Source organism: Typha angustifolia, chromosome 13 (genome assembly GCF_048772165.1).
Source record: "Typha angustifolia cultivar Huaian chromosome 13, ASM4877216v1, whole genome shotgun sequence".
NCBI lineage: Eukaryota > Viridiplantae > Streptophyta > Magnoliopsida > Poales > Typhaceae > Typha > Typha angustifolia.
Window position 1 is genome coordinate 13,026,595 of NC_133251.1, and position 12,407 is coordinate 13,039,001.

Below are 12,407 nucleotides of genomic sequence, written 5' to 3' on the forward strand. Positions count from 1 at the left end.
ACATTGTCTATAAACAAAATTCATGTACATCAGTGCTAGTCAAATCGGTATCTTAAAAAGATGGATATGGTTTAATGATCCATCAAAAAACATGAAGGATGCTACTGCTGCAACCTGATAGATGGTAACATTTATATAGACTATAAAGGCCATCGTTAATCCAAACTATTACAAACGTACCAATGGGTAAACACATCTGGAAGTTTACATGTTAGAGAACACCATCACCAAAGGAGGCAATAATGCTTTTGCTGAACACCTCATTAGGAGGAAAATAATCCACCCAACTCGACTAGCCAAGAGGAGGAATAATGTCTACAGTATGACATGGTAGCCGGGCATAAAAAACAATAGAACTCTTTAAGATTATCGGGTCACCTTGGAACAGATCAATATAGCAACAAGGCAATGTGACCTGCAGAAAATAAAGCAGCTGGGAAGATCACGAAAATAAGAGAGCATAGTACAGTATAAACATGATGCAGCAGAAATTTGGGAACTTTAGAGGTTGCAGCATCAAGAGCACTCTTATCGAACTAGAAGAAGGATATGTAAGCTTTTAAGTTAGGAACTGCATTCACATAGTAACATAAGATACAATCTTCTATTGATAAATTTTAACCATGCTGGTCCTGAAGGATGACCGATACAGTTGCAACTAAAGAGAACTCGTCGTTCCAGATGGTGACATACCTGACGTCAAAAGTAAACTCTTGAATCTAGGTTAGAGGTATCAGTAGGTCAATCGATTACAGAAGGTTGACCCTACCAGATTCTTCGTTGGCCTAACCAAGGCACAAGAATTGATCAAAATAAAATAAGGCACAAACTTTCTACGGAATATACCTCAATCAAACAAGTATATCCTCATCACATAGTAAGAAATAAGTTCCAAATCCAAGCAGCAGTATTGTCCCAACGTTTCACTATGGTACTTGATGGATGGGTTAATCAGTAAATGCTCTTCTTAAGCAGGAATGCTGCAGTAAATCCAAGTTCAGGTCAGATGTCAAACCCTTTCTCCTATTTAGTGAACATCAAATCAGCAAGTAGGAATAAGAAATATGTTAACATGATGTTCACTATGCAAGAGCTTATCATCAGTTATCACTACATCTATTATGGGAAATAGACAACCTGGATCTTCAAAAGCCCATGTTTACATATTCTAAAAGCCCTAATTTGTCAACCTGGACCTTCAATAGGACCTCAATCTGACCTGTCTCAGACAAACAACAGGCCATAACATAGGGTGAGTATTTTGAAATCCAATGTTTTAGGTCATGTGAGATGCGAACAGTCGAGCAAATGTATAGCACATATACAGCACCAGGTTGCATATGCTGGCACATGTGTTCCTACGGATATTCAAGTTTATAAAGTTAGAAAGAACTATGCATATCCTATTAAAAATATGGAAGACTGATAACTCAAGTTGATATATTAGCAATATTAAAGCACAGGAAAAGGCTTCAGTCGAAAGTAACAAAAGATCTCGACACACAAATAAGTTCTAGGACTCTGTGAGTTGATTCTACTAGGTGTCCCCAAGGAAGAACAAATGCATATGGGGCCGAAGAACAAACATGGATGCATCAACCAGAACTCAGAGCACAGCTTCAAGATCAACAAAACCATATGATGCCAGGAAACAACAAACTTATTCTAGTAATTGCTTTGCAACGACAAAGACCTACATGTTCAAATCATAAGTTATGCCTAGTTAAGTATATTCCTCAATGATACTTATCCTAGTAAATGATTAAAAAACAATAAGGACATTCAAGTCAAAAGTCTATACTCGGGAATGCCTAGTTAGATAAATCACACATGGTTAGAACTTGGAAATTCCACCAAGAAGGAAAAAACCAAGAAAATTTACTCTACATATATTTACCACATTCATAATCAAAGCAGATAGTAATATATCTTGTTTGCTTCCTCTTCTTTCACAGGCCACCAATTCCTAAAATCAGATTGCTTAGATGTGATTCAAGAATAGTGATAGATAACAGTAAGAGAAGGGAAAAAGGCAACCTAGAACAACTAAAAGTCCAACGTTCTTCACAAGAATGGAAAGCTCCCCCACATAACATAAATACTGCATATGCACAACAGAGAGGATAAAAAATAAAGACAGTAAGCTAGAAAATATGTCCCTCTAGCATCTATGCTTCAAGTTCCCTGGCATATTCTACCTTAAATATCACTAAACTAAGATATAATAATCTGAGGAAAAGACAAAATACTGGACAAACTATTCAAGATTTGGCACAACAAAGAACACCAAAGGTCAAACAGGAAATAAAATGAAATAGAAGACTTCAGGGATTGGTAATTTAGATCAACAGATAGATAATTTTAACATAATGACAAACAATATCAGTAATCCATACAAAATCATACATCTCATATTAGAGGAGTTTTAAAATATTCCTACTACATTATCTAATCAGCACAAAAGACAATGTACCTCAGGGCTGCCATCATAGCATGCTACCTTCTCCCTTATAAGGGGGATTCACATAGAGGAGCTGATGGCACTGAGAAAATCAGAATGACTACGGTAGATTATGGTCCTTATTGCACATCCAGCACACTTCCCAATCTTCAATGTGCAAAAACAGTATCGTTCCGCCTTGGAGGCCTGTCAGGTATTGACCCTGGCTTAAACTTTGATGCCTCATGTCTGGCGAGCTCTGGAGGCACTGGGCTGTTGCTCTGTATAAGCATCTGTTTCAGATCATAGAAAACATCAGAATCATGCAGAGTCAAAAATGTAGTCGCCACTCCTGTTTTGCCAGCACGGCCTGTTCGTCCAATGCGATGTGTGTACATGTCAATAGAGGATGGCATTTCATAGTTGATGACGTGAGCAACATCAGGAATATCAATTCCACGCCCTGCCACATCAGTTGCAACAAGAACATTAAATCGCCTATTCCTGAATCCCTCGAGGCTGATCTCACGCTGATCCTGAGACTTCCCTCCGTGGAGCGTGGTCACCCTAAAGCCCAACCTGTCCAAGTCCTTAGACCGTGCATCTGCCGACTTTTTCGTGTTGCAGAACACTATGGCCGTCTTGTCCCCGAGGTCATTAAGCATTTTCTGAAGCCTGGGCATCTTCTCTGACTCCTTCAACATGATTACATGCTGAGTGATGAGATCGGTGGTCTTGCCCGCCGTACCAATAGTCACAACAACTGGATTCCTCAAGTACTTCCTAGCAAGTCGCTCCACTGCCGTGGGCATGGTGGCACTAAACATATAGGTAGTTCTATAGATCCTTTTCTCATCGAGTTCCTCATCCTCATTCTCAGGCTTCAAATTGCTTGAAGGCATGGCATCCAGAACTCCTACAACTTGCGGCTCGAAACCCATATCAATCATCCGATCAGCTTCATCGAGAACCACATAGTTACACTGGTTGAGAACAGCATATCTTCGCTCCAAACAGTCCAGAAGACGACCAGGAGTGGCGATCACAACCTCGCAACCCTGCCTGAGCTTGAAGCCTTGCTCCTCAATGGACTGACCACCAACAATAGACACAACCTTAATCCCTAAATAATGCGCAAATTTCACTGTCTCATCCTCAATCTGCTGCGCAAGCTCACGGGTTGGTGCCATGACTACAGCATATGGCCCCTCGGCTTCATTTTCCTCAGTCATGGGAGGCAGCCTAGTTATGTAGGTAAGCATAGGGAGGACAAAAGCAGCGGTTTTTCCAGACCCAGTTTCTGCAATCCCGATCACGTCACGCTGCTGCAGGCCAAGTGGAATGGCCGCCATCTGAATCGGAGATGGCGACTTGTATCCGGCTTTCTCCACAGCCTTATGGAGCTCCGGGGTGAGCTTGCTCTCTGTCCAGTTGCGCATAGGACGCGGAATGCGCGATCCCTTGTAAGAAATATTGAAATCCTCTCGAAAAATCCGCCAATCCCTCTCGGTCATCTCCTCAAGCTTCTTCTCCGACCAATGGCGGTCCACGCGCATGTCGAACGCATCATACATGTCAGCAGCTGCCTCCTTCTGCTTTTGTGCCGCCACCTCCTCAGGCCGCTCCTCCACACCCTCTTTACGCCGGATCTCCTCCCGCGTCTCCTTCTCGTGGCGCGCAGCCTGCTTCTTCTGCTCACGGCGGTCAATTCCCGCGAGGAATCCGCGCCCGAATAGAAGCCGCGCCTCGTGCGGGTTTTGGTACAAAACGTTCATGTCGCGGGAGGTATCCTCGGTATTCTCCCAGTCGAACGAAAACCTAAATTTCTCGCTGGGTTTGATGACGCGTTTCTTGGGCTTCTTTGAACCTAGGTACTGCTCCTTAATGGAGTCCAGCTCCTTCTCCCGCTCGCGCTCCACCTGCTTCTCTACTCTCACCTTCTCGCGGCTCCGGGATTCCTCGTCGCGGTCGCGGTCACGCTCACGGCGGCGATCGCGATCCCGATCCCGATCCCGATCCCTATCCCGATCCCGATCCCGATCCCGATCCCGATCGCGGTCGCGGTCCTTGTCGCGATCGGAGGAGGAGGGTTTAGTGTTTGAGGATTGGGACTGAAGTATGGAGAGGGAGGAGCGGCGCTGGTCGGCGACTTGCTCTTGGCGGCGGAGGAGGGCGAGGCGTTCGCGCTCGGCCTTGGTGAGAAAGACGGGCTTGGGGGGGTCTCGGTCCTCCAAGGAGCGCTTCGTGGCCATGGAAGATGATGATGAGGAGTACGGAGACGAGGCTCGCTTGGTTAAGAGCAGGAAGGGAAAGGTAGACGAAGGTTCGAGAGATCGAGAGAGAGAGAGAGAGAGAGACAGAGAGAGAGACAGAGAGTGGACGGAGGGATTCGGCTTAAGGATGAGATGGGAGAAATCAGGGTTTCTTTGAAATAGATTTGGCAATCACTTAATGGCCGAGAGACGGAGATGATCGTCGATCGGACGGTTCAGATGTCCTTCATATAAACCGTCGTAACTACGGTGTTAATAGGATACGGGTTTATATAAGTGGATAACCCGATCTAGTAGTATCCAATATATATATAACCAATTGAGCAGTGACTTTATCATAATATTTAGAGTTCAAACATTGAATGAGAAAGAATAAATTCATTAGGAATTCAATCTCTTCATAAGAGAGTTTTTGACCAAACTAGCCCTCTTCCGAAATTTTCTTACCAGAATAAACTACCTTCAAATTTATTTACCAAATAGGATCTAATTTACTGTAGCCCTAATAAAAACGGTAAACTAATCAGCGTTTTTTTCTGGACAAAAACACTAATCAGTTCAACGTTCTTGTTAAGTCCTAAAACGTTGATCTGCTAAGCATTTTATGTGTATAAATTCTTTTAACTTAATATTTCAATAATTTAGAAAAAAAATTATCTGGCGATAAAAATGCTAATCAGTTTAGCATTTTTATTAGGACCAGAGTGAATTAAACCTTATTTAGTAAATAAGTTTGAGGGTAATTTATTTTGATAAAAAAAAAATTAAAAAAATGAGGCTATTTTGGTCAAAAACTCTACAGAAGAAAGTAGTGTGTTAGTCAGTATATCTGAACCTTAACACCAGGATTCCAGAAAATCCAATGGCAACGTTAGAACAGTCAGTACCTGTTAAGAGTTAAATGCAGCCATAAAGAAGATCTAGCTATAAACTTTTCCCAATGATTGCTGAAAGTTAAATCCTTCAAACAAGCGCCGTCGGCGGCGCATGAAGAGAGAAGACATGAATAAATGAGTCCACTGTAGGGAAATAAAATAAGTACCTAAATAGTTAGAGCAGGTAGTCAAATATAGAATTAATCATCAGTATAAGGAGCAAATCTAATAACCAAGTAGAATTGTAACAGAGGAAAATATATGACAGTACTTAACTAATGTGCTTATAAGAATGTTGGATTTTTCATCTTCTCGCTGCCCTTTTACAGTAACAGAACGTCACTCTGGAATAGGTATTATTATTCTACTTTCTAATATAAAAAAGAAAGAGTTAAAGCCTAATATAAATTATTCTAACATTTAGTTTAATATTAATATAAAAATAATTATTATATTTGATGTGACATAAAAAATTAATATTAAATAATAATTAGTGATATTTTAAATCAAAATGATGAAAATATTCTTAAGTATACGTTAAAAGTAGCTGTGCAAATAGTACAATAGAATTTAATTACAAATCTGAAAAAACAATATTCTATCTTATTTAAAGCCTATAATAAGCTTAGATGAAATGGTTTCCCTCACAGATGCGTAATTTGTTTTTATTTTTTCTTCCTATTTTTTATATTTTCACTTTCAAACTATTTCTATATTTTCCTAGCATTAGGTTTTTTAACATAATTAGTGAATTCAACAAGTTGGTACAAGAAGATATTATTACAAAATACCAAGAAAGATTTGATGAACTGAAAGCTCTTATGATGATTAAAAATAAATACTTCACTAAAGAGTATTTTATCCAAAGTTTTATTAGTGAGTTGAAAGATGACTTTAAGCATATGGTCTATATGTTTCACCCTTATACTTTCCATCAAACTGTTTACATTTTCTTTTCTTTTTTTAAAAGAATCAAACTGTTTACATAGAAAGTCTAAAAAATGCAAGAGCATGTTGTGGAATTCATAAATAATTGCATCAGTCACACCTCTAAATTATTCCAAAGCAAGAAATTGCTCATACACAGACTCACTACACTAATCCTACCTCCATTCCAAATACTGTTGCCAAAACTAAAGTGCTGTCAAAACAAACAAGTCACTTCAGTGTTCCAAAGCACCCTATTACCAATCCCATTATTGACACTCTCACCTGCCAAAATGAGAACAAGAACAGAAAATGAGCTTTGCTATAACTGTGATGAAGTATGGGAAAGGGGGCCACAAATGCATTAAACAATGGCTGTTCATGATAAATTTGGATGAGGATGATTCACCATAATGTGAAGAAAAGGAGCCAGAAAAATATTATAGTTGACCACTCTGAACCAATTATTGAAATTTTCCTTAATGCAGGGCAAAACTCCTCCAACACAATTATAATCACCGGCATGCTAAACGCAAAACCCATTTGCATCTTGGTGGACAGTGGTAGCACTCATAGCTTCTTAGACCCAAATGTTGCAAAGGCAAACCACTGAAAACTTGAGGCAATTATTGAAATTTTCCTTAATGCTATAGCAGGGCAAAACTCCAACACAGTCGTAATCACTGGCATGGTAAACGCAAAACCCATTTGCATCTTGGTGGACAGTGGTAGCACTCATAGCTTCTTAGACCCAAATGTTGCAACGGCAAGCCACTGAAAACTTAAGTGTGCTACTCCTCTGCAGGTTATCATGGCAAATGGTCAAAAACTCATTAGCTCTTCCAATTGTTCATCATAATAGCACCATCTTGACCTCCTTGAAGAAACTGCCTTCAGGAGTTCCATCCTTCAAAGAACCGCCATTGCGGCGCATGAAGATAAGAGGCACAATGGAGTGACAAATAAGAACCCTTAGGTTTTATGGAAATGCAATAGACATGATATTCCACAATCATTTGTTAACCCAGAGAGCATCTGTCATTTAAAGGTCACCCTCCTGCATGACTATCTGTAAGGTAGACTGTAAATTAGATTAATTTAATGGGATAATTGTCAAAAATCACTAAGAAAACTTGTTTACCGGAATTCAACCATCTGGTCCACCAGACTGTTGGAGAACGAAAGTTTTTACGAGACTCCAGACTCGGCTGACTACTCCATTCGACATACTTGAAAAAGCTTGTTTTGCAGCCTTTTGTCGTGCTTCAAGGGCTTTGGCATCACTTAGTAGTAGTTTCAAAGCTTCCACTAGTTCGATTTCTCCAGACACCTGCAAATATGACAAAATGATTCATTGAGTGGATGGAAACAAAATGTTCCACTGAAACTGTTCCTAATCATTAGTTAGTGCTGACAAGAGGAACTTGTATGTTACATAAAAGGAAAAACTGAACAAGTGTTCAGATGCTAAATCCTATGTTCCAAAATTGCCATAAATATGCAAAACTTGTATGTCATGATACTTCCTGCGGAGGTGATCACAATACAAGAACTTATATTGGCAGCTGCTAGTGTAAATTAGAGGAGTAAAACATGTAAGTATATTTGGTCCAACATGTTGAAATCTTCAACGTAGACAGATCAACAGGTTGAGCAGAGCAGGAAAAAAACCAAATGACTAGATTTGGCACCAGTCCTAGATTATTGAGCTAGGATCTTTTCAGCTTTGACAAAATAAACATGAAAAAGTTACCGATTTCAACAGGATGAGGGAACTATTGCGAACGTTCACAAGTGAAGGCATGTACGAATTTACTTGGCATATAGCGTATACTTCAATTGTCAGCTATAGATGCTTAATGTATTAGATAAGGAAAAAAGAAACTTCCCTCACCTGTGCAACTGACAATAAGTTCGATCGTCTCATCTCCATTAACATATGGGAGAAGTGCCCAACATGGGGACCTGGAAGTGAAAGATTGAAGAATGTCAGGTACCATGAATCATAGAGGAAGAAACAAAATGACAGTTGGACTTGTTGTGGCATATGCATCACCAGTCAAAACAGCACAACCTGCTGCAGCAGCCTCAGATATATTATGACCAGCTAAACCAGGTAAAAAAGAACCCCCAATCACTGATATTGGAGTAACTCTATAGAGAGTTCTTAATTCTCCTGTATCAAAATTATCAGAAACAGATAGATATTTGCAACATTAACAAAACGCTCAAGAGTAAATGATTCCACTATATGGAAACAAAATAAGAATATATATTGTTAGAAAATACCCAAATATAGAATTAATCAGCAATAATATAGCAAATCAAATAACCAAGTACAACTGTAGCAGAGGAGCAGGAAAAATATGAACTGACAAACTTAAAATGCAAGATAATGAATGTCATTTCATAATACTCCCAGGAAATCCAATAAATGAAGCCCAGATAATGGTACCTACCTAAAGTGTCAACCACATATACATTTGTGCTACAAGTGATCACTTCATTTCTAGACCTGAGTGCAACATTCATTCCTTGTCTTTTCAGCGCCTGCAAGAAACCAATGAGTTTTATAAGAATGTTCATTATCACCTGTATGCTTCCTTTCAGGGCAAACAATTATATATTTTGCCCCTAAGTAGACATCTTCTAGAGCATCCTTCTATCAACAGAAGTCATCTCTGTGCATCCGTTTGTTTAATGGTTTTATGGTCAAGTTTCATAACATTAAATTTGAGCATCTCAATCCTAATTAATGCAGAACTTGTAGCCACTAAATGGACAAATAAAGTAAAATGAAAATTAGTATGTAAGCAGAAACAAGGTTTCAAGCAACTAGAGCTGCAAAGTATGTCCAAATTGGGAAAGATAGAAAAAGATCACTAACATAAGAATCAGTTACATACTAAGGCAATCTTTTGTCCATCTTGAGGATGCCTCGTCACAAGAATCATAAGTGAGGTAGGGTACATCATGATTAACTGACTGTGAGCCCAAACCATGACTGCAACAAAAATAGAAGCATTACAAAATTACAATTGAAAATAAGTTACAGGACCATATTGTACAGAAGCACTGCAAAAGATGCATCATATGTAAGGGAAATCCTAAAAGGCTAAAATGCAATTTTGCTTCATTCATCCAATAAATCTTCAAAGTCAAAATTTAGATACAAACAAACAAAAAAATTGAATAAAGTTTAACCAAGAACATCAGAGGTTGGTTAAAAATAGAGAGATATAAAACTGCCATTCAGTTCTCAAAAGTAACCATTGATGACCGAGAGTTTAGGCCCTTAAAATTTGACAATCTACCTTTCTATAAAAAGAGCTTACAAGACGTTAACCATAAGGAAAAATTTCACTGATTTCAATGTAGAAAAAATTGTTCCGTCACCTATCTACTTCACTAAAACAATTGCCACTATCAACATCATCTTCCCTCCTGCTTGCGTTCTCACCATCTTTTCCTCCTAAGTTTCTCGGACTTTTTCATCCTATTGGAAGTTTGGAACATAAGGTTGTTGTGTTGAGGTGGTGATGGTCTTTTGATGGAGCTGGGCAATTGGGCATTTGGAGATGCCAAAGGGTAAAAGATTTGTAATTCGTGAAAAGGAGTTTTTTTTTGTGTGTGTGTTGTCGATGTGATGGTGTTGGTCGTTATTTGCACAGCTTGAATCCTTGACAACCTTTGAATGGCCCTTATGAGATAAGTAATGTCCTAAATAAATAAATTTAGATGGTTAAAAAGAACGAAAACAAGTAAAGATGACTCTAACCAGAATTTTCTTTCCACAAGATGAGTGATTCCTTAGTATCAATCATTAGAATAATGAAAAAGAAGATCATACATAAAAAACATATTACATATACATGCTTTAAGATAATGACAACCTCCACAATAGTAAAACAATCAGACAATCTAAGCACGAAATAAGAAGTGAACAAGAAACGGGACATAGAATATTTGGTTTTAAATCGAAATAATAGAGTTGCTGACCTTCTTCTTCTCCTTTATGTATGGACGCTGCCATCCAAATGGGCCTGCCGATGAGCTGCACCTGAAGATCTTTTATCTTTCTTGCCTCATTGTCACTAATACTAGAATCTCCAACAGCTAGATAAATGTAAATTTATGTTACATCTGATATGTGCTATAAAGATATAATTATCTTAACATTTCATTCTTCTAAACCAAACAAGAGGAGTATAGTTTTCTGGATCTTCATATGTTAGGTATGAAAGGGTGTCACCTAGAAGAAGTGATGGCACCTATAAAGTAAATATGTTATCTAACCTTGACTTCTTCATATGAGAAATTAACAAAAAATAAAGCAAGCTTTGTTGGACTGTAATGTCATAAGAGCAAGAAATCAAGCATACCATATTTCAGATCACCAGCAAAATGGATAATTGATGATGATGCATGTAGCAACTGAAAACGGATAGCCTGGGTAGTGCTCTACTAAACAGAAGCAGTAAATTATGAAGAGGCAAACAGTTATTTATACAAGAGAAGAATCCATGAGTACGTACCAGTGAGGCAATCAGTGATACTTTTGACAACATCAATGAGATCAATGGCAGAGTTAGAGGGCCTGACCACCGTTTGAAAGATTTAAATGACATGCGGGCATTTAATATTGCCACTGCAATCTGGAGAAACCATGCAGTGGTTATTTTTTCCAGTATAACAGTTGTTTAGATAATAGATAGTAATCACGAAGAAATTGATGATAAAAACAGTGACAAGAGTTAACTAGTAGATGAATTGAAGGATAGTTTTCATTGATGCTAATTCTTAAGCAATCAGCACAATTGTCAATGCCATAGCTCTCAGGGAAAAAAGAGCAGCAGATTAGAAGCCTAAAGAGAACTCCACACCCCCACCCTCAGATTGTCTGCTTATTCTAGATTTATTTTATATAATTGATACACAGGAAAGAAGAACAAAAATCAACTAACTTTCCAAAACGAAACTTCTTATATTCATATGGCGAAATTTATACGAAAGTATTGTGACAGGACCACTCACTCCTTTCTCTGCTGCAGAAATAATAAGGTTGGGCCATAGTTCACTTTCCATTAGAAGGATCGCCTTCGGCCTCCAATAACCAAGAAAACTTTCCATCGCCGGGGGATAGTCAAGAGGCGCAAGCTATAACAAGATTGTACACTATCAATAAAAGAGAAAGAATTTTTATATATAAAACCAGTATGAAATTTCCTCACTCGAACAAATCGATTCATGGGAAATTTCATTGTTTTGCCCAATCCAAAAGGTATTCTCCTTTCCCTTTCTATCTTTTGATGTCGAAATGCACACCTGATATATCACACCACTGGGTAGCTGATCCTTGATAACTTGGCTGCAAGAGAACAATATGGCCTCTTATTTCGTTCAAAATAACAATCTACGGTAGCAGAGAATAGAACGGAGATCGATGAAGAAGAGGTGGATCGATTCTTACAAGGCGGAGAGCGTTGTGGTGGTCATCAAGATTCGGAGATCGGGGTGATGCTGGAGGCAGTGGTTGATGACGGGGATCGCGGCCAAGCCTTCACCTAAGGAGACGGCATGGAACCAGAGGAGGGTCCCCGGAGGGCGAGGCGAGGAAGGGCGGCCGAAGCGCTCGGGCCATCGGGTTCGGTGCTCGAACCCACGTAGCCTCCGCCATTGGACGAGTAGGAAAAGCGCCGGTGCGACCGCGCGGCTTGCCGCCTTGTAGAGACCGTAAGCCAAACTCCTCGTCGTCTTCATCCTAGTGGTCTAAGCAAACGCTTGGACACACTGCGGCAAATATTTTACACCAGTGGCAGTGTAAATTCTGGGGTAATTTTCAAATAACACCTACATTTGCATCATATTTTTGTTTTCATCCCTTAAATTATA

General features: G+C 39.2%; 2 protein-coding genes across 4 annotated transcripts; both read right to left on the minus strand.

Annotated features, from left to right (window-relative positions):
- Positions 1 to 108: 108 nt before the first annotated feature.
- Positions 109 to 4,850, minus strand: LOC140773503 (DEAD-box ATP-dependent RNA helicase 21). The gene is made up of 2 exons (XM_073116102.1): positions 2,474 to 4,850; positions 109 to 415 (listed from the first exon to the last, which is right to left on the minus strand). Exon 1 carries the CDS (start codon positions 4,690 to 4,692, stop codon positions 2,611 to 2,613), a length of 2,082 nt encoding a protein of 693 aa, XP_072972203.1. The 5' UTR covers positions 4,693 to 4,850; the 3' UTR covers positions 109 to 415; positions 2,474 to 2,610.
- A 1,701-nt stretch (positions 4,851 to 6,551) lies between these two features.
- LOC140773504 (probable 3-deoxy-D-manno-octulosonic acid transferase, mitochondrial) lies at positions 6,552 to 12,396 on the minus strand. 3 transcript variants are annotated; one of them, XR_012106484.1, is made up of 14 exons: positions 11,986 to 12,396; positions 11,841 to 11,883; positions 11,550 to 11,672; positions 11,051 to 11,170; positions 10,898 to 10,976; positions 10,515 to 10,631; positions 9,422 to 9,519; positions 8,975 to 9,065; positions 8,572 to 8,691; positions 8,410 to 8,480; positions 7,649 to 7,845; positions 7,557 to 7,584; positions 6,925 to 7,493; positions 6,552 to 6,800 (listed from the first exon to the last, which is right to left on the minus strand). XR_012106484.1 is itself a non-coding variant. In XM_073116104.1 (13 exons), the coding sequence occupies exons 1-11, from the start codon at positions 12,273 to 12,275 to the stop codon at positions 7,663 to 7,665; spliced, it is 1,335 nt and encodes a 444-aa protein (XP_072972205.1). In that variant the 5' UTR covers positions 12,276 to 12,396; the 3' UTR covers positions 6,552 to 7,493; positions 7,557 to 7,584; positions 7,657 to 7,662. The 3 variants fall into 3 exon arrangements, 2 of the variants coding, with proteins under 2 accessions (XP_072972205.1, XP_072972204.1); XM_073116104.1 differs by having other exon boundaries at positions 6,552 to 7,493; positions 7,657 to 7,845; XM_073116103.1 differs by having other exon boundaries at positions 6,554 to 7,493.
- Positions 12,397 to 12,407: the final 11 nt, after the last annotated feature.

What these genes read in the sequence shown, in the direction of transcription:
- LOC140773503 (XM_073116102.1), bottom strand. Translation starts at nt 4,692, where the DNA reads ATGGCCACGAAGCGCTCCTTGGAGGACCGAGACCCCCCCAAGCCCGTC.
- LOC140773504 (XM_073116104.1), bottom strand. Translation starts at nt 12,275, where the DNA reads ATGAAGACGACGAGGAGTTTGGCTTACGGTCTCTACAAGGCGGCAAGC. An exon ending in TGCTGGTGATCTGAAATATG is followed by an intron (nt 10,632 to 10,897) that starts GTATGCTTGATT and finishes ACATTTATCTAG; the next exon opens with CTGTTGGAGATTCTAGTATT. An exon ending in ACTTATTGTCAGTTGCACAG is followed by an intron (nt 7,846 to 8,409) that starts GTGAGGGAAGTT and finishes TCATATTTGCAG; the next exon opens with GTGTCTGGAGAAATCGAACT.